Genomic DNA, 21,981 nt, shown 5'->3' with positions numbered 1-21,981 from the left:
ACTGTCATTCTTGACAGATCGTAAATGCCGGGTTTCAGCTCATACGCTTCGCATGCCTAAACCCGGCACTTGCACGGCCCCTACGGGCGCGTGTGTACCTCGTACGCGCCCGTAGGAGTTGCAAAATACGGTCCATCACCTCTTCAAAACTGACTACAACTTAAGGATGTAGCACATGCGCATCTAAATGCAGAAATCCTGAAGTTGCAGTCAGTCATTCACTGCTCCAACACAGGCTGCGCTGTGGCCCTGCACCCACCCTCCCATAGCTGGCAATCAGTGAAATCATGGAAAATTATGAAAACTTGGGCTTTTCTGCAGTAATATTGCCGATAAATATCCCAATAAAAGTTAGGCTTTGTTGGATTAGGTGTAACTGGGGTTTTAACAACGTATTGACTGCTAACAAACGTTATGGTCCTGAAAATCTACTTTTAATTTTGTGGAGTGCCAAATTTTTCCATTATGATAAAAATTACAATTTTTAAGAAACTATAAAAATATTGTATTTTTTTTTTTTTTTTTAAAGTTTGTTCATATTTATTTCAGATTTACTTTTTCCCCATGTCAGAGCCCCAGTCTTTGTTTTGCGCTCTCTAACATTTTGAAGTGTCTGAATAAAAGCAACTTCTTCACTTCCTGGTTCTCTATGAGAATTCTGCATTGTGATTGGCTGCTTAGACAGCTTGTTGATGTCACAGCAGAGCGTTGTAGGGATTCCCCACTATTCTACACTGATCTCACTTACGAGTCAAAAAAAAGCAAACTTCTCGCCACAGAGATCACGAGATCTTTGTGGGCAGCTTTCTTCAGGGCCAGCGTCAAACACCTTCGCTTCGCCACTGACCGCAAATTCCGGGCTGCTGTCTTCATTCGTTTCTCTCTTTCCTTTGTCCCTTTGTGTCAAAGGTGCTGGGATGTAGTGGGGAAGGCAGCACTTTGTGGCAGTGGCTGTTGGGCTCCAGGCAGGAGAGATCGCGGATGTCTTTTGTGCCAGTCTTGGGAAGGGGAAGAGACCCAAGCCATTTTCTGGTGATGAACATGAAGCGGCAGTAGGAAGAATAGGGAAAGGGCAATCAAGTGGCCGGAACAAATGAGCGCTCAGGACTGCAGGTGATCAATGGGAAAGGAAAGGTTTACGGGCGAGATGACACTAGGTGGAATCTGAGCAGTGCTGCAGGCCTGAGTGTCATTTGTGCCATTTGGGTCATGGCTGGTGGGTAGGGAGAGATCTACACCAAAGGTCAGATTTTCTGTTGGTGAATGAGACACAGATGCGATCAGGGGTAAGGTGCACCTATAGGAAGGGGGAAAGGAAGAGGGGTGGGAAGGCTCAGGACAAGGGGCAGTAGAATGGAGATCAGAAGTAAAAGGCGAGGAGTAGGAAATAACGAGTAGGGAAGAAAAAAGCATTGATATTGAACAAGATTAATTTAGAAGAAGGAAGGGCCTTGCGGCAGGAAGGAGAAGTAAGAAAGAAAGAGCAATGAGGGGGACAAAATGGTGCTCAGAGCGGAGAAGAGAAAAATGACATTACATTTGCCTCCCAGTCTCATATTTGGGTCAGGTACTTATCAAAAAAGTCTTTTCAGTTAAACTTGTAAGGCGTAATAAAAAGGACCCTATTCAGAGTCATGAGGAAACCTCTTGTAATTCTGCCCCCTACATTTCAAAAGCCAGTTCCTGGTTAAGTGCAGTTTTATCAGGCAGGCAGAGAAGGAATGGAATGAGAAGCTATCTCATGCAGTAGAGTCCTGAGGACGGGTCTTCTCAAACCTTGACTGACCGCCATAGATGCTCCATCAACTGCTGATTATTTCCAGCTTTGTCTTTTTTTTGGTTGCAACCTCTTCAGCCCGAACTGAGTTTCAAACCCCATGTATTCTCCCTCAAAGATAACAGTGTTTCCACCTGCTGCTGCCCAAACACTGCTGAAACCCTTATAATTCCCCCATGAACTCGACATTCTTCATACTCCAAGCTCTTGCACAGTCCCTCCTCCATTTGCGCCACAATGGCCAGCAGAGCCTTCAGCAACATGGGTCCTGCTCTCTGGAATCCTCTCCTTAAACCCTTCTGCTTCTCCACCTCGCTCTCCTTTAAAAATTTCCTCAAAATATCTTGTGCCAGCCAAGCTTTCAGTCACCTACCCAAATCGCTCCTTTCCTAACTCAGTGGAATTTCCCATATGCCTTTTGTGAAGCACCTTGGGACATTTTTTACATTAAAGGCACTGAATAATTATGTTCAAGGCTCCCTATGAATGCAAGTTCCATTTGACAGAGGCACGACTTAAAAATCACAACCAAAATAAACATTTGTAGACAGCATGCCATGCGCAACATAGAGAGGGCTTTCTGCTGTAAGTAAATACCTCATTAGGTAACTACATCTTTGTAGAAAGTCTTTGATATTAAACATAGGCTTATCCCATATTCTTACCATTTACATTGATCTGTCCTGATGTACGTGGAACACCAACAAGTGTGACTGGGTATAGCCCTGATTCAGCAGGAAGAGAGAGTGCAGCTGGGAGAGATTCAAATTCAACACCGGTTACCAGCAGTCCCTGCAAAATTGATCAGAGAGAAGAAAAGAAAGCATCAATATTGAACAAGAATAAGTTTTGCATTACAATACCATAACACACATTCTACCTACATTGAACAATTAAGTTCAAAACTTGACAGATTTTGAAGTACAGGAAACTTTCGATTAACCGGCCCCTAAATAACCGGAACACTCTATCCACCGGCAAAATTCAGGAGTCGGTTCAGGTAACTTTTTTTTTAACTTTTAGTTACATTTTTATTCCATTTGTTGCTGTGCAAGGGTGTAGCTGAAGCTGTTGCTAAGCTGCAGAGACGCTTGCAACTTGTGCCGATTGTTTTGAAGTTGTTAGGGTTTGTTGCTTTATACGGATCTCTGAGCTCCATATCTTTTACTACAGCGTTCGGTTATCCGGAATTGTTGATGAACCGGCAACACGTCGGTCCCATCCATGCCGGATACCAGAAAGTTTCCTGTATTCTGTCAGCTAAGTTGTATTTCTGAAACATTCTGAAGGCCACTGTACTGACCCAAGAAAGAGGCACTCTATTGTGGTACGAAACTTACCACAAGAATTTTTCCCCTTCTAATTACTAGCATAAATCAATAATATTCAAGTACCTTATTTCATTATTGCCACACTTTCATAGAACTAAAATGGCTCTAACTGCATCTCTTTCATGCAAGGGTGTAACCAGATTTACTCCCACTACAGCACAAATGCTATTGTAATGAGGTGCCAAAAACACACCCTGATTTGTCGCAATGTTGTGTTGACACATTGGAACACTTGGAGCCAACACCACTCCAAACACATTAGGCAGCTTATTCAAAGTGTCCTGTGCCTACCCATCAACATCATCTGACCAATCATACTACAGGTAGTTGATAGATAAGATGTAAAAATATGTAAGGTTTTTCCCAAATGACACAATGTCAGATGCAATTCAATGTCATTAAGTGTGAGGTGATGCATTTTGGCTAAAAAAAAAAAATAGCATTAATTATACTCTGAATTAAAGTAGGCTCAGTGCTGTGGAAGAGCAGAAGGACTTGCAGGAACAGGTTCACAGAACATTGAAGGAATCATCTCAGGTTGATAAGGTTGTGAAAAACAGGCTAATCGAATTTTAGGTTTTCTCTCAAGAGGTATAAGAACATAAGAAATAGGAGCAGGGGTAGGCCAATCGGCCCCTCGAGCCTGCTCCGCCATTCAATAAGATCATGGCTGATCTGATCCTAACTGCGGGAAGTTCTGTGAGTAAACCGCCAATCCTAACCGCCAATGGAGTAGAAAAGCCAAGAGATAATGCTGATCTTAAATAAAAATCTTAAGACCTCAGTTAGAGTACCATGTGCAGTGTTTGACTCCGTACGATAGGAAGGATAGAGGCTTTAGAAAGGGTATAACAAATTCACTAGGATACTGCCTGGTATGAGGAAATAGAAATACAAAAGAAAAACTGGGTCTTTTGTCATTAAAACAATGCTGATTACGAGACAATATGATAGAAATGTTTAAAATTATAAAGGATCAGATATGGTCGATAGACATAGACTACTTCCAGTAGTTGAGGGGCCATAGATACAACACTCATTTTAAAATTGAATGCAAGAGAAATTTATTCATTGTTGTGAGGCTGTGGAATTAACTTCCCGGGTTGGTGGTTGAGGCAGAAACTATGCAAAAATTAAATATTAGATTGGATAGGTGGATGAAGGTAAAGAGGTTGAAGGGATATGGCAATAGAGTGAGTAAATGTGATCAGAACTATTTGCTCGTGCGAATGATAAACACCAACATTGACTGGTTGACCAAATGGTCTGTTTCTGTGTTGCAATTTCTATGCACTTCCAGGTAAATGTACATTACCTCCGACTGTTTCACTATGGCCTAATTGTAACAGTTAATTATCCACCCCACCCCCACTTCACATTTCAACAATGCAAGAGTATTCATATTAACAACCTGTTACTACTTTTAAATCTAACTTGCAATACATTCAACTAACAGGGCGGGAGGTTCTGTGAGTAAACAGGGCGGGAGGTTCTGTGAGTAAACAGGGCGGGAGGTTCTGTGAGTAAACAGGGAGGCGGCAGCAGTGGCTGTGGGAGAAAATAAAGGTTGGTGATTTTCAGGCCCAGTTGAGCAGCGGCAGAATTCGAGAGTGACGTCACAGTACAGAAAGTGATGCTGGAGCAGGGGAAGAAGCCGATTGGCGAGTAGGGGGTGAATGCTTTTTTTCCTTCAATTTTAAGTTTATTTCTGTTAAGGTAGTTAGCGAGCGCGAAAATCTGAGAGTTTAAATTTGAGGTAAGAGTTTTGTTAATTAAAAGTATGGCAGGGACCTCAGTCCCGTACGTTGCACGGCCTGCAGCATATGGGAATTCCTAGACGCTTCTTGCAGTCAGGATGACCACATCTGCAGTAAGTGCCAAAGGTTTGGCCAACCTGAGATCCAGTTTTCGGAGATCAAGCGTCAGCTGGAGGCACTGCGGTGTATCCGTGACGCTGAGAGTTACATGGAAAGCACGTTTTTAGACGTGGTCACCCCGCAGCTTAAGAAAGTGCAGTCAGAGAGGGAATGGGAGACCACCAGTCAGAAGAAGGGGGGCAGGCAGGTAGTCAGGAAAGCCCCAGAGTGCATCTCACTCAACAACCGTTTTTCTGTGCTGGAAAACGGTGAAAGTGACGGTTCCTCTGGGGAGTGCAGACAGAGCCAAGTTCACGGTACTGTGGGTGGCTCAGCTGCACAAGGGGGAGGAGTAAGAGTGCAAGGCCAATAGTGGTAGGAAACTCAATAGTGAGGGGTGCAGATAGGCGTTTCTGCAGCCGCAGACCTGACTCCAGGATGGTATGTTGCCTCCCTGGTGCCAGGGTCAAGGATGTCACTGAACGGCTGCAGGGCATTCTGAAGGGGGAGGGCGAACAGTCAGAGGTCATAGTCCACATTGGTACCAACGACATAGGTAGAAAGAGGGGTGAGGTCCTGCAACAAGAATTTAGGGAGCTAGGTAGCAGATTAAAAAGCAGGACCTCAAGAGGTTGTAATCTCTGGATTACTCCCGGTGCCACGTGTTAGTGAGTATAGCAATAGGAGGATAGAGCAGATGAATGCGTGGCTAAAGAGTTGGTGCAGGAGGGAGGTTTTAGTTTCCTGGATCACTGGGTCTGTTTCTGGGGAAGGTGGGACCTGTACAAGTTGGACAGGTTGCACCTGAACCGGAACGGGACCAACATCCTTGCAAAGAGGTTTGCTACTGCTGTTGGGGGGGGGGGGGGGGGGGGCGTTTAAACTAACTTGGCAGGGGGATAGGATATGGAGTGGAGCTATAGAGGAGAAAACAAGTCAGTCTGGAAGGCAGAGCAAATATGTAACAGCACAAGGGAGTATGGCAAGGCAGGATGGCATTTATTTTAATGCAAGGAGTCTTACGAGTAAGGCAGATGAATTGAAGGTGTTGATGAACACATGGGAGTATGATATTGTTGCTACCACAGAGACATGGTTGCGAGAGGGGCAGGACTGGCAGCTCAATATTCCGGGGTATAGAATCTTCAGGCGAGACAGAGGGGGGTGTAAAAGGAGGGGGTGTTGCAATATTAATCAAGGAGTCAATTACTGCTGTAAGGAGGGATGATATCTTAGCAGGTTCCTCTAATGAGACCATATGGGTAGAACTTAAAAACAAAAAGGGGGCAAGCACTTTGCTGGGAGTGTACTATAGGCCCCCAAACAGTCAGGGGGAGATAGAGGAACAGATATCACAGATCACAGAAACCCCACAGTGCAGATAGAGGCCATTTCGGCCCATCGAGCCTGCACCGACACATATCCCACCCGATCCCCGTAACCCCACGTATTTAATCCCCCTAACACTAAGGGTCAATTTATCATAGCCAATCAACCTAACCCGCACATCTTTGGACTGTGGGAGGAAACCGGAGCACCCGGAGAAAACCCACGCAAACACGGGGAAAATGTGCAAACTCCACACAGACAGTCACCCGGGGCCGGATTCGAACCCGGGTCCCTGGCGCTGTGAGGCAACAGTGCTAACCACTATGCCACCGTGCTGCCCGAGATATGTAGGCAAATCTCAGAGAAGTGTAGAAATAATAGGGTAATAATAGTAGGGGATTTCAACTTCCCCAATATTAACTGGGATAGTCAGAGTGTGAAAGGCTTAGAGGGTGCGGAATTCTTAAAATGCATCAAGGAGACCTTTTTGAGCCAGCATGTAGAAAGTCCTACAAGAGAGGGGGCGGTACTGGACCTAATTCTAGGGAATGTAGCCGGGCAAGTGGTAGAAATCTCAGTAGGAGAGCATTTTGGTGACAGTGACCATAATTCGGTGAGATTTAAGCTAGTCATGGAAAAGGACAAAGATGGACTGGAAATAAAGGTTCTAAATTGGGGGAATGTCGATTTTAGTATGATAAGGCAGGATCTGTCCAAAGTGGACTGGGATCAGCTACTTGTAGGAAAATCCACAACAGAGCAGTGGGAGTCATTCAGAAAGGAAAGAGTACAGTGCCAACATGTTCCCGTAAAGGTCAAGGGTGGGACCAACAAGCTCAGGGAACCCTGGATGTCAAGGAATATACAAGAATGGATTAGGGAAAAAAAGGGAGGCTTTTGGCAGATACAAAGGACTAAAAACAGTGGAAGCCGTAGAGGAGTATAGAAATTGCAGGGGGGTACTTGAAAAAGAAATTAGGACAGCGAAGAGGGGGCAAGAAAAAACACTGGCGAGCAAAATAAAAGGAAAATCCCAAGGAGTTTTATAAGTATATTAAGGGCAAGAGGATAACCAGGGGAACATAAGTAGTAGGAGCAGGAGTAGGCCATAAGGCCCCTCGGGCCTGCTCCGCCATTCAATAGGATCATGGCTGATCTGAACCTAGACTCACGTCCACTTCCCTGCCCTCTCCCCGTAACCCCTAATTCCCTTATCTGCGAGGAAACTGTCCATCTCCGTTTTAAATCTATTTAATGTTGCAGCTTCCACAGCTCTCTGGGGTAGCAAATTCCATAGATTTACTACCCTCTGAGTGAAGAAGTTTCTCCTCATCTCAGTTTTGAAAGGGCAGCCCCTTATTCTAAGATTATGCCCCCTAGTTCTAGTCTCACCCATCAGTGAAAACATCCTCATCGCATCCACCCGATCAATCCCCCTCACAATCTTATATGTTTTGATAAGATCGCCTCCCATTCTTCTGAACTCCAATGAGTAGAGGCCCAACCTACTCAACCTTTCCTCACAAGTCAACCCCCTCATATCCGAAATCAACGAGTGAACCTTCTCTGAACTGCCTCGAGAGCAAGTATATCTTTTCTTAAATATGGAAACCAAAACTGCACGCAGTATTCCAGGTGTGGCCTCACCAATACCCTGTATAACTGCAGCAAGACTTTCCTGTTTTTATACTCCATCCCCCTTGCAATAAAAGCCAAGATTCCATTGGCCTTTCTGATCACCTGCTGCACCTGCATACTAACTTTTTGTGTTTCATGCACCAGGACCCCCAGATCCTTTTGGACTGTAGCACTTTGCAGTTTCTCTCCATTTAGATAATAACTTGCTCTTTGATTTTTTCTGCCAAAGTGCATAACCTCACACTTTCCAATATTATATTCCATCTGCCAAATGTCCTTTTGCAGGTTTTTTATGTCCTCCTCACTCACTGCTTTCCCTCCCATCTTTGTATCGTCAATAAGAGTAGGGACCAAAGTGGCAATCTATGTGTAGAGCCAGAAGATGTAGGTGAGGTTTTAAATGAATATTTTGCATCTGTGTTCACTATGGAGAAGGACAATGCAGGCATAGAAATCAGGCAGGGGTATTGTGATATACTTGAACAAATTAGCATTGAGAGGGAGGAGGTACTAGCGGTTTTACCGGGCTGAAAAGTGACTAAATCCCCAGGCCCAGACGAGATGTATCCCAGTCTGCTGTGTGAGGCAAGGGAGGAGATTGCAGGGGCTCTGACACAAATTTTCAGAACCTCTCTGGCCACAGGGGAGGTGCCAGAGGACTGGAGGACAGCTAACTTAGTACCATTATTCAAGAAGGGTAGTAGGGATAAACCAGGGAATTACAGGCCAATGAGCCTAACATAAGTGGTAGGGAAATTATTGGAAAAAATTCTGAGGGGCAGAACTAGTCTCCACTTGGAGAGGCAAGGATTAATCAAGGATAGTCAGCATGGCTTTGTCAGGGGGAGATCATGCCTAACCAATTTGATTGAATTTTGAGGGAGTGACTAGGTGTGTGGATGAGGGTAGTGCAGTTGATGTAGTCTACATGGACTTCAGTAAGGCTTTTGACAAAGTCCTGCATGGGAGACTGGTCAAGAAGGTAAGAGCCCATGGGATCCACAGCAATTTGGCACATTGGATCCAAAACTGGCTTAGTGGTTGGAGGCAGAGGGTGATGGTCAAAGGTTGTTTTTGTGACAGGAAGCCTGTGTCCCGTGGTATACCGCAGGGATCAGTGCTGGGTCCCTTGCTGTTTGTAGTGTACATTAATGATTTAGTTATGAATGTAGGAGGTATGATCAGTAAGTTCGCAGATGACACAAAAATTGGAGGAGTGGTAAATAGCGAGGAGGGAAGCCTCAGGCTACAGGACGAGAGACGGGTTGGTCAGATGGGCAGAGCAGTGGCAAATGGAATTTAACCCTGAAAAGTGTGAGGTGATGCATTTTGGGAGGACTAACAAGGCAAGGGAATACACAATGAATGGTAGGACCCTACGAAGGACAGAGGATTAGAGGGACCTTAGTGTGCATGTACATAGATCCCTGAAGGCAGCAGGACAGGTGGATAAGGTGGTTAAGAAGGCATATTGGATACTTATATTCTATGCATCGGCTAATGAAGGCAAGAGCAGGGAGGTTATGATGGAGCTGTACAAAACGCTGGTTAGGCCACAGCTGGAATACTGTGTGCAGTTCTGGTCACCACACTATAGGAAGGATGTGATTGCATTGGAGAGGGTGCAGAAGAGATTCACCAGAATGTTACCTGGGCTGGAGCGTTTCAGCTATGAAGAGAGACTGGACAGGCTGGGGGTTTTCCTTAGAGCAGAGAAGGCTGAGGGGGGGGACCTGATTGAGGTGTACAAAATTATATGGGGCATAGATAGGGTAGATAAAAAGGAACTTTTCCCTTTAGTAGAGGGGTCAATAACCAGGGGGCATAGTTTCAAGGTAAGGGGCAGGAGGTTTAGAGGGGATCTGAGGAAAAACATTTTCACCCAGAGGGTGGTTGGAATCTGGAACTTACTGCCTGAAAGGGTGGTAGAGGCAGGAACCCTCGCAACATTCAAGAAGCATTTAGATGAGCACTTGAAACGCCATAGCATACAAGGCTATGGACCAAGTGCTGGAAAATGGGATTAGAATAGATAGGGCTTGATGGCCGGTGCAAACACGATGGGCCGAAGGGCCTCTTTCTGTGCTGTATAACTCTGACTCTATGGGCTCGATTTTCATTGGGTCGTTGAGGCGGGATTGGGGGCGTGTAGGGGGTTAAAATCGCGAAATCATCCCGCCCCCATGCCAGTTTCAAAGGAGGCGGATACCCGACCTGTGCTGGGAGCCACCTCCCCAAGATGGGAAGGGGATTAGTGCCAATTAACTGCCTGTTAACAGTTAGCGAGGTGGACCGTCGGGCTGAAGGGCTTGGAGAGTTCGAGATGTCTGGTGTTCAGGTGAGTGATGTGTGCATGAGTGCAGAGGTAAGTGTGTTTGGTGTGTGTAAAGTGTTTAAATAAGTTTTACTTACCTTTACAGCCTTCCATCCTTCAGGTCTCGGGAGTCCCTCATCTCACCGGCACAGAAAGCAGAATGGCCGCGAGCTGTCAAAAGTTGCAGCATTCAGCTTTCTGTTGCTGAACTGGGTGGGCTCAACAAGGTCAATCAAGTGAAGATTGCGTGGGTTGGCCACAACTCGATGGAGGCGGGACTACAACCCCAAAAGTTGTAGTCCCGCCTCCTGTATCAAAATCCAGCCCTATGACTCTCTACTGTTACAGTTTTTAAGCAAAGAAAGACAGTATAATTAAAGGTCTAATTGTATGTACTACTGCATTATATTGTACAATTGTTAAAATATTACTTAAGGCAACAAACTGAAAACACAAATGTTCAACTACTGAAGGAAAAATCATATTCAATTCTAATTAATTACTAAAATGTTACTACCATAACCAAATTTTTTAACTAATTTGAATGTGAACGGGTGAGTACATTACAAATACAAATTCAATGTGGCATTGATTTCAGTTCAGACTATCAGCATAAAAAGTAAATTGGGTTCTCAAAGGATAATAGCAGAATATCCTTGCGGGGAGGTTTGCTAGCACTGCTGGGGGGGGTTTAAACTAATTCGGCAGGCGGTTGGGATACAGAGTGGAGCTATAGTAGGGGGTGATGTACAGCCAAATAAGGAGGAAAAAACAAGTCAGCAGGGAAGGCAGAGCAAAGATGTGAAGGCAAAAGGGAATATGGCAGGGCTGGAAGGCATTTATTTTAATGCAAGGAGTCTTGCAAATAAGGTGGATGAACTGAAGTTGTTGTTGAACACATGGGAGCACGATATTGTTGCCATCACGGAGACATGGTTGAGGGAGGGTCAGGACTGGCAGCTCAATATTCCGGGGTATAGAATCTTCAGGCGAGACAGAGGGGGGTGTAAAAGGGGAGGGGGTGTTGCAATATTAATGAAGGAGTCAATTACTGCTGTAAGGAGGGATGATATATTAGCGGGTTCCTCAAATGAGGCCATATGGGTAGAACTTAAAAACAAAAAGGGGGCAAGCACTTTGCTGGGAGTGTACTATAGGCCCCCAAACAGTCAGGGGGAGATAGAGGAACAGATATGTAGGCAAATCTCAGAAAAGTGTGAAAATAATAGGGTAATAATAGTGGGGGATTTCAACTTCCCCAATATAAATTGGAATAGTCAGAGTGTGAAAGGCTTGGAGGGAGCAGAATTCTTAAAGTGCATCCAGGAAAGCTTTTTGAGCCAACATGTAGAAAGTCCTACAAGAGAGGGGGCGGTACTGGACCTAATTCTAGGGAATGTAGCCAGGCAGGTGGTGGAAGTGTCTGTAGGAGAGCATTTTGGCGATGGTGACCACAATTCGGTGAGATTTAAGGTGGTCATGGAAAAAGACAAAGACGGCCCGGAAATCAGGGTTTTAAATTGGGGGAAGGCCGATTTTAATAAGATAAGACAGGATCTGGCAAAAGTGGACTGGGAGCAGCTACTTATAGGAAAATCCACATCAAAACAGTGGGAGGCTTTCAGAAGGGAAATAGAGAGAGTACAACACCAACATGTTCCTGTAAAGGTCAAGGGTGGGACCAACAAGCAAAGGGAACCTTGGATGACAAAGGATATACAAAAATGCATTAGGAAAAAAAGGGGGGCTTTTGGCAGTTACAAAAGACAAAAGACGGTGGAAGCCCTAGAGGAGTATAAGAGGTGCAGGGGCATACTTAAAAAGGAAATTAGGAGGGCGAGGAGGGGCCATGAAATAACACTGGCGAGCAAAATAAAGGAAAATCCTAAGATGTTTTATAAGTATATTAAGGGCAAGAGGATAACCAGGGAAAGGGTAGGGCCCATTAGGGACCAAAGTGGCAAGCTGTGTGTAGAGCCAGATGAAGTAGGTGGGGTTTTAAATGAATTTTTTGCCTCAGTGTTCACTATGGAGAAAGACGATGTAGACATAGAAGTCGGGCAAGGGGACTGTGACATACTTGAACATATTAGCATCGAGAGGGAGGAGGTACTAGCAGTTTTAGCAGGCCAAAAAGTGGATAAATCCCCAGGCCCGGACGATATGTATCCCAGGCTGTTGTGTGAGGCAAAGGAGGAGATTGCAGGGGCTCTGACACAAATTTTCAGAACCTCTCTGGCCACAGGAGATGTACCAAAGGACTGGAGAACAGCTAATGTAGTACCATTATTCAAGAAGGGTAGCAGGGATAAACCAGGGAATTACAGGCCAGTGAGCCTAACATCTGTGGTAGGGAAATTATTGGAAAAAATTCTGAGGGACAAAATTAGTCTCCACTTGGAGAGGCAAGGATTAATCGGGGATAGTCAGCATGGCTTTGTCAAGGGTAAATCATGTCTGACCAATCTGATTGAATTTTTCGAGGGGGTGACTAGGTGTGTGGATGAGGGAAATGCTGTGGATGTGGTTTACATGGACTTGAGTAAAGCTTTTGACAAGGTCCCGCATAGGAGACTGGTCAAGAAGGTAAGAGCCCATGGGATCCAGGGGGCCTTGGCGCGTTGGATCCTAAACTGGCTGAGTGGCAGGAGGCAGAGGGTGATGGTCGAAGGTTGCTTTTGTGACTGGAAGCCTGTGTCCAGTGGGGTACCTCAGGGATCGGTGCTGGGTCCCTTGCTGTTTGTGATCGACATTAATGATTTGGATGAGAATGTAAAGGGTATGATCAGTAAGTTCGCGGATGACACGAAAATTGGTGGGGTGGTAAATTGCGAGGAGGAAAGCCTCAGGCTACAGGACAATATTAACGGGTTGGTCAGATGGGCGGAAAAGTGGCAAATGGAATTTAACCCTGAAAAGTGCGAGGTGATGCATTTTGGACGGGCAAATAAGGCAAGGGAATACACAATGAGTGGTAGGACCCTAGGAAGTACAGAGGGTCAGAGGGACCTTGGTGTACATGTACATCGATCCCTGAAGGCAGCGGAACAGGTAGATAAGGTGGTTAAAAAGGCTTATGGGATACTTGCCTTCATTAGCAGAGGCATAGAATATAAGAGCAGGGAGGTTATGATGGAGCTGTACAAAACGCTCGTGAGGCCACAGCTGGAGTACTGTGTGCAGTTCTGGTCGCCTCACTATAGGAAGGATGTGATTGCTTTGGAGAGGGTGCAGAGAAGATTCACCAGGATGTTACCTGGGATGGAGCGCCTCAGCTATGAAGAGAGACTGGGCAGGCTGGGGTTGTTTTCCTTGGAGCAAAGAAGGCTGAGGGGGGACCTGATTGAGGTGTACAAAATGATGAGGGGCATAGATAGGGTTGATAAAGAGGAACTTTTCCCCTTAGTAGGGGGGTCAATAACAAGGGGGCACAGATTCAGGGTAAGGGGCAGGAGATTCAGGGGGGATTTGAGGAGGAACTTTTTCACCCAGAGGGTGGTTGGAAGCTGGAACTCACTGCCTGAAAGGGTGGTAGAGGCAGGAACCCTCACAACATTCAAGAAGCATTTGGATGAGCACTTGAAATGCCATTGCATACAAGGCTATGGACCAAATGCTGGAAAATGGGATTAGACTGGCTAGGGAGGGATGGGCGGCACAGACACGATGGGCCGAAGGGCCTCTTTCTGTGCTGTAAAACTCTGACTCTATACCATTTTACACCATCAGCAAGAATCAAGAATTTTGGCATGCACATTACATAACCTGAATGCTTCAGCTGTCAATTTGTAATCGCATTAAATACTGCAACACCATCAACTGCAGACAACATATCAAAGTTTTGAAAGCTCATAACAATGAAAAGCTGCAGAAACTTGGTCTTTAAACTGACCTGTGCTCTCTAAACCAGTACTTAACTGCTTCGTATGCCAAGTTATTTTTTAAACAAATTAGAAAAATGAGTTATGCTTACAAAAGTTGCCCTGTAGATTCGCTGAAAAAGTTGCTGGAAATTTTTCAGATCTCAGTAGAAATACCACGAGAAGAAAACATTGCACAGAAACACAAGGAATGGTCTTTCTCAACCCCATTACCTTGCTACATATCACCCCACTTTCAAAACCTCCCTTAAAATCGATCTCTCTGACCTTGCCTTCAGTGACCATCCTTAAACCTTCTCCCAACACTGCCCAATTGTTTTTTTCACCTTTGTGAAAGGCTTATTATATTACAACTGCTATAAAAGTACAAGTCGTTATATAAAAATATCATATGTTCAAAAAATAAACATCATATTAAGTGGTTATTTCCTAAAAGTCATGCGTAGAGAAGATACTAGCAACATACCACCCATCACAAGAGGTTACATGACTAAACTTAATGATTTTGCAATCACTTGCATGAATGTTGCAGACAGATATAGAGCTCTCAAAAATCAATAAAGTGCCAGAGTAGACACTTCATACCAGGGGTGCGAAGAGTCATTCAAGACAAAATTGACAAAATGGTGGTGATCATCATGAGGGACTCAGTGAACACGAGAGGTCCCACTGGATTGGAAACAAGCTAACATGGTACCGATTTTCAATAGAAGTATTAAAATAAACCGAGTAACTACAAAACCATTATAGTTTGACATCAATAACTAGCAATATAAAGGCAACACGACAAACAAAGTTGAAGACTACCTATATGAAAATAACCCAGCATATGGCAGCCAATTAATTTTTTAATAAAGAGGCAAAGTCTGCCTCTTTTTTTTTTTTGGGAGTAACTTGCATCCAACATGAAAATCGAAAGCTCCATCGGAAAGACTACAACAATAGTGGGGTACGCAAGGTAAAATTTGGAGGTGCATAAAGAATTTGTTCAAAGAGAGAAAGCAGCAGGTACCAGTTAAAGGAGTAGTGTCCAGCTGGAGAGATGCACTGAATAGAGTATCATAGAAATTGATGCTGAGGCCCCACTGCTTCTGATCTACATAACCGGTCTGGATTCTCGATTCCGATGACAGGTCACCGCTCTGAAACGTTGGCCCTGATTTCGCAGTCGGCGGCGTAGCTAAGCAGTACGCCACTGATATCCGAACGAAATCCGCACTTACCTCGTGCAAACCTCCCTTCAAAAAGTTGCTTTCAAATGCTGCAGAGTTGTGCGCAGCGTAGTGCCCCACAGATCCCAGGGGTGCACCGTTGTGCATATGCAAACCTAGGATCACATGGGGCGGTGCTCTTTTCACTTCCTGACCCTTAACCAATCAGGAAACAGAAGGAGATTGATGATTTACCCACAACTCATTTAAAATAATTTAGCAGCCAGAAATGTTTTATTAATAAATTATGATCATTACAATAGTATTTAATACACAAACCAAGATTCTAATACACAAACCTATAATTACAGTCTTATTGGCCTATCGAATTAGTTTCTCCTCGATTAGACTAACTAACTTTTGATTAATTTAAATAATCTAAAATTGAGAGCTTAAATGTCTGATAACATGAGGAAATCATGACAGTGAATTAAATCCAAACTAAAATAGAAGTTGGGAAATAATTAAATTGAAACTACAAAAGGCTTTGACATAAAAAAGTCCGGTTTTCAAACTCGAACAAATTAAAGTTTCTTTCAAAGTTTGTATCCACTCAGACACGAACTAGTGCCTCACTGCAGCATAAACTAATAAATTTTTCTCATTCCCCCTTCCCCTTACTGTGCAACAGGTTTCTGCCCGTTTGCACCAGACGTAAAAGTTTTCAGGGTAATTAATGAGCAGTAGGTGGGCAATTAGCCCAACTTTTCGCTAGCACGTTGATTTAAATGGGTCGGTGAAATGTGCAGCGAAGCCGATGTGCAGTCGGAACTTGACAGATCGCAAGTCCGGGATTTAGTGCAAGCGCATGCGGAAATCCTGAACTTGCGGTCAATTTCAAAAGGCGGTATAACTCTTTCTCTCTCCACAGATGCTGCCTGACCTGCAGAGTATTTCCAGCATTTTCTGTTTTTATTTCAGATTTCCAGCATCTGCAGTATTTTGCTTTTGGTCTCACAATAAGTTGGTCAAATTTGGCAACGATACTCAACTTGGGGAGGGTAGAATCTAACGAAGCAACGAAAGAATAACAGAACTCTGACAACATTTGCAAGTGATTGATAAAATTCAGTATTAATAAGTGCAAATCCTGCACATTGGACAAAAAAAAACCGAGCAAGTAGTTAATGGTGTCAAACTATCTGGGGGAAAAGACTCTGGTAACGAAAGATTCAACACTGACCACATCTAATCATTGCTGAGTTGCAATTAACGAAGCAAACCAAATGTTGAGCTCTGGTGCCAAATCAACAGAATGAAAGTCTGAGGTCTTTGTGCTGAAGATTGAATTCTGTTTAGGCCACACCTTGAAATATGTATCCGTTCTAGTCAGAAGTACAAGGGATACATTCAATCCCTGGAAACATTGCAGAGAAGAGGTATCAAGCTGATCCATAGGTTCGAGGTCTGAATTACAAGGAAAGGCTGGTAAAATATGGACTCTTCAATCTTGAAAGCTGGTAAATGAGAGGGCAGTAGAAGATACTAAATAGAATAGGAACGGCTAAACCTAAGCACTTAGTTACATCACAACTGCAGGACTTTGGTGCAAACTGGTAAAAGGCAAGCTAGGTTTGATGTCAGGAAGCACTCCTTCACAGTGATTACCACCAGTAAGATAGTGAGGGAAAAATCTCTGGAATCAGTCATTCAAGGGACAATTAGAGTGATAAGATCATAAATTTCAAAAGAAGAATGTGCTAGATGGGCCAAATGGCCCCCCTCATCTATACTTATTTCAGTGACAAGTGTATACAGGAGCACCATAGGGTATACAATGACAATTACCAGCTCTGCTGTTTTTAAGAATGTTTTAGAAAGCTATTGAAGTGACAGTGTTCATTGATGAACAATGCACAAAACAGAATTCACACACCACTAATTTGAAAATATCTCAACTATTGACTACGTTGGAGCTGCAGAATCAGAGTAAAACCACTTGAGACGCAAAAATTAAAGTTTCGTACAGTTAAATGTAATCAAGTGGAAATCATTTTCCACTTTATAGATGTGAAAAGGCATTAATATTGTTCAACATAAAAAAGGATACATATTTATACCAACAAACCAAAGCAGTTGCATCACATCCTTAATTAAATTCTAACCTACATGATGCTACACTTAGGTTTTTGCGTGCAGATTGAAATTTGTATTATGGTCACTTCCATTTAATGATTAAATCAATAATTTACAAACCCCTCATCAGATTTTGACCACTCTCTATAATATGCTCTCAGACTTGGATTGCTTTCCAAAATATGATGGGAAATGCCCATATGTCCAGTTTCCTAAAATCAGGCAAGTAAACGAAACAAAAGAGCATGTCAGGTGCAGCCGGATCTGTCTGGATCCCTTTCATGATCCTCCTCTTCTTTCAAAATGTTGGGAAATGCCCAGTGGAAAGCCCATTGTTGTACAATGGCAGAAAGAGTCGAAAAAAGGTAGTAACACAGCAATTACCACAAAGGTTCTTGGAAGACTTCAGTGGCAACGAGCAATGAATAATAAAAAAAATTCAACTGACAGCTTCACTGTCACTACTGGCCTTTTAAAACTGATTTATGTTTGCATCCCAGCACCCAACAAAAATGAATGTACAATTTCTATAGACAGCTGAATAAAATACCATTAAATGGATCGACATGATGGAAAATCCCACTTATGACATCATGCATTGACTTGCATGCATCTCGTCAGGGCCACCTGTACACTTCAAAAAGAAAACTGGAAAATCAGAACATGGTAAAATAGAAAAATGTGTCTTTGCAGGACAGTTATATAACATATATTTCACTGTCCTGCTAAGAAAAATTTCTGTGATGATACTACCAAATTTGTTTGCTGCCTTTCCCATCTTTCAGTCTCTCTCCATTCCATGCATTCTGCATCTAAGAAAAGGGGAGGGAGCAGCAATTTTTTTCAGGATATTTTCAATGTCACTTTGAATTTGACCAACGAAGAGGTATGTTGTAGTCATCACTCATTCCCTATGAGGAAATGTCTGTACCACCAAGAATGATGCAGCAACAATTGGGAACTTGTTGCAATCTCAGATATAAATCCTGCTGTTCTACAATAACTGTGTTCATTCTTCGTGTATAAGCCTAGATCAAAAGTCTCTGCAGGCTCTTAGACCAGGGAAGACCACACAACCGAGACCGATACCTTTTCATCCAACATCCGCACTTTCCATTAGGGGGTCAATGGATTATATAAGGAGCAACTAGCTGATTTTCCACTCCCAGCTAGAGGCACTAGGGCCAATAGTAACACCCCTACAGCCCCAACTAACATCAGTTAGCCCCTATTCTAGACATCTCGGCTACTAATTTCTAATACAAATTTACATGCTTTATCAGAAACTACTACAAAAAAAGCAAGAAAAATGGATGTATACCCTGTTATTGCAGAAATCCTAAAATCAGACTTAATAAATTGACAATGTATGGAAAATGCAATACAAACCATGTTTTCTACTCTCAGTTCAAAAGGCATAGGATTATAGACCATCAGCTGAACTTCACACACATCTCCCTGCACCCACTGGAAATCTGTTGGGACAGAAAATAAAAGTTCAATTGTCAACATGAGGAGGATTTAATCAATTCTGGAACTATATGACTAACCAAATACTAAGCACATACTTAATGTGACAGAAGCTTAGAAATTAAACTCCAAAAATGTTGCAGTGACAACCCTGATTGATTGATGTAATACTTATGCATTACTTCAGGAAAAATTACATCAAAAATAAATATTGTACTTCATCACTTTACTGGTATTGTTTAACTCCAATACTTCATTACTAGCTTGTTAACATAAGAAATAGGAGCAGGAGTAGGCCATTTGGCCCTTCGAGCCTGCTCCACCATTCAATGGGATTATGGCTGATTTTCTGCCTCAACTCCATTCACCGGCCCTATCGCCATATCCCTTGATGCTCTTACTAGTTAGAAATCTATCGACTTCAGTTTTGAATATACCCAATGACTGAGCCTCCATAGCCCTCTGGGGTAGAGAATTCCAAAGATTCACCACCCTCTGAAGAAATTTCTTCTCATCTCAGTCCTGAATGGCCTACCCTTTATCTTGAGGCTGTGGCCCCTGGTTCTAGACTTCCCAGCCAAGGGAAACATTCGCCCAGCATCCACCTTAAGCCCTGTAATAATTTTGTATGCTTCAATGAGATCCCCTCTCATTCTTCTGAATTCAAGTGAATACAGGCCTAGTTTTCTCAATCTCTTCTCATACAACAGCCCCGCCATCCCAGGAATCAATCTCGTGAACCTTCGTTGCACTCCCTCTATGGCAAGTATATCCTTCCTTAGGTAAGGAGACCAAAATTGTACACCGTACTCCTGGTGTGGTCTCACCAAGGCCCTATATAATTGGAGTAAGACCTCTTTACTCCTGTACTCAAATCCTCTTGTAATGAAGGCCAGCATACCATTTGCCTTCCTAATGGCTTGCTGCACCTGCACATTCACTTTCAGTGACTCATGTCCAAGGACACCCAGGTCCCTTTGAGCATCTGCATTCCCCAATCTTTCACCATTTAGGAAATACACTGCCTTTCTGTTTTTTCTACCTAAGTGGATAACTTCACATTTATCCACATTATATTCCATCTGCCATGTTCTCACCCACTCACTGAGCCTGTTGAGATCCCCTTGAAGCCTCTTCACATCCTCTTCACAACTGACATTGCCACCTAGCTTTGCATCATCAGCAAATTTGGAAATGTTACATTTAGTCCCCTCATCCAAATCATTGATATAGATTGTAAATAGCTGGGGCCCCAAGCACCGATCCTTGCGGTACCCCACTAGTCACAGCCTGCCATGCTGAAAAAGACCCGTTTATCCCCACTCTTGGTTTTCTGTCTGTTAACCAATTCTCAATCCATGCTAGTATATTACCCCCAATTCCATGTGCCCTAATTTTGTTCACCAACCTCTTGTGTGGGGCCTTACCGAAGGCCTTCTGAAAATCCAAATACACCACATCTACCGGTTCCCCTTTGTCTACTCCACTAGTTTCATCCGCAAAGAACTCCAATAGGTTTGTCAAACAGGATTTCCCTTTCATAAATCCATGTTGACTCTGCCCAATCTTACTATTAGTTTCTAAGTGCCCAGTTATTGCATCCTTTAGAATAGATTCCAGCATTTTCCCAACGACTGATGAGGCTAACAGGTCTGTAGTTCCCAGTTTTCTCTCTCCCTCCTTCCTTAAATAGTGGGGTTACATTTGCTATCCTCCAATCTGCAGGAACCGTTCCAGAATCTATAGAATTTTGGAAGATGACAACCAATGCGTCCACTATCCCAATGCCCACCTCTTTCAAAACCCTAGGATGTAGGTCATCCGATCCTTGAGATTTATCGACTTTTAGTCCCATTAATTTTGCTAGTACTGTTTTTTCACTAATAATTTCTTTTAAGTTGCTCATTCTCCCCACACCCTTGGTTTTCTCTTATTTCTGGGAGGTTTTTGTGTCTTCCTCCGTGAAGACAGAAACAAAGTATTTATTTAATTTCTCTGCCATTTCCTCATTCCCCATTATAAATTCTCCCGTATGACTGTAAAGGACCTACATTTACCTTCGGCAGTCTTTTCCACAAACCTATAGGAGCTTTTACAATCCATTTTTATATTTTTCGCAAGTTAGCGCTTATATTCTATTTTCCCTTTCCTCATCAATTTCTTGGTCCCCCTTTGCTGATTTCTAAAAAGATCCCAATCCTCAAGCTGACTGCTTTTTCTGGCAACTTTATAAGCTTCCTCCTTTAACTTAATACGAGCTTTAATTTCTTTTGTTAGCCATGGTTGGATCACTTTTCCTTTTGGGTTTTTATGCCCTAGAGGAATATATGTTTGTTGCAAATTATGCATTATTTCTTTGAATGTTAGCCATTAAATGTCCACCTTCATACCTTTTTGTGTAGTCTCCCAATCTACCATGGCCAACTTGTCCCTCTTACCCTTGTAGTTTCCTTTGTTTAGATTGAAGACCTTAGTTTCAGGTTGGACTACATCACTCTCAAACTTAATGTAAAATTCAATCATATTATGGTCACTTGTCCCTAAAGGTCCCTTTTCCACAAGATTATTGATTAACCCTCTCGCATTACACAGTACCAGATCCAGAATAGTCTGTTCCCCGATTGGTTCCTCCACAAACTGTTCCAGGAAACCATCTCGCATGCATTCCAAGAATTCGTCCCTCACACCATTAGTGGTAATTTGATTTGTCCAGTCAATATGTAGATTAAAGTCCCCCATGATTACCGTATTGCCCTTGTTACATGCACTTCTAATTTCTTGATTGATACTGTGCCCTACATTACCACTACTGTTTGGTGGTCTACACAACTCCCACCAATGTTTTCTGCCCTTTGCTGTTTCTTAGCTCCACCCAAACTGATTCCAGTTCTACATAACGGATCTGCCGAGCCAAGATCTTTATCTCTACTGTACCAATCTCATCCTTATTAACAGCTATGCCACCTCCTTTTCCTTTTTGTCTGTCCTTCTTAAATGTTGAGTACCCTGGAACATTCAGTTTCCAGCTTTGGTTACCCTACAACCATGTCTCTGTAATGGCAACTACATCATACCCATTTACTTCTATTAGTGCCATT

At 43.3% G+C, this 21,981-nt stretch overlaps 1 protein-coding gene across 1 annotated transcript in view; it reads right to left on the bottom strand.

The window, feature by feature from the left end:
• trappc9 (trafficking protein particle complex subunit 9) overlaps positions 1-21,981 on the bottom strand; it is a 1,276,086-nt gene that overhangs the window by 1,105,302 nt on the left and 148,803 nt on the right. The window contains exons 12-13 of the mRNA XM_085993951.1: positions 18,803-18,888; positions 2,443-2,569 (exon numbers count right to left, since the gene is read on the bottom strand). Coding sequence (XP_085850077.1) covers positions 2,443-2,569; positions 18,803-18,888 — 213 coding nt within the window. The remainder of the gene's footprint in view (positions 1-2,442; positions 2,570-18,802; positions 18,889-21,981) is intronic.

The sequence above is a fragment of the Somniosus microcephalus genome, chromosome 7 (assembly GCF_052327205.1).
Source record: "Somniosus microcephalus isolate GS21.2 chromosome 7, FLI_Smic_1.0, whole genome shotgun sequence".
In the NCBI taxonomy this organism is placed as follows: domain Eukaryota; kingdom Metazoa; phylum Chordata; class Chondrichthyes; order Squaliformes; family Somniosidae; genus Somniosus; species Somniosus microcephalus.
This window is presented reverse-complemented; position numbering and strand designations above follow the sequence as displayed.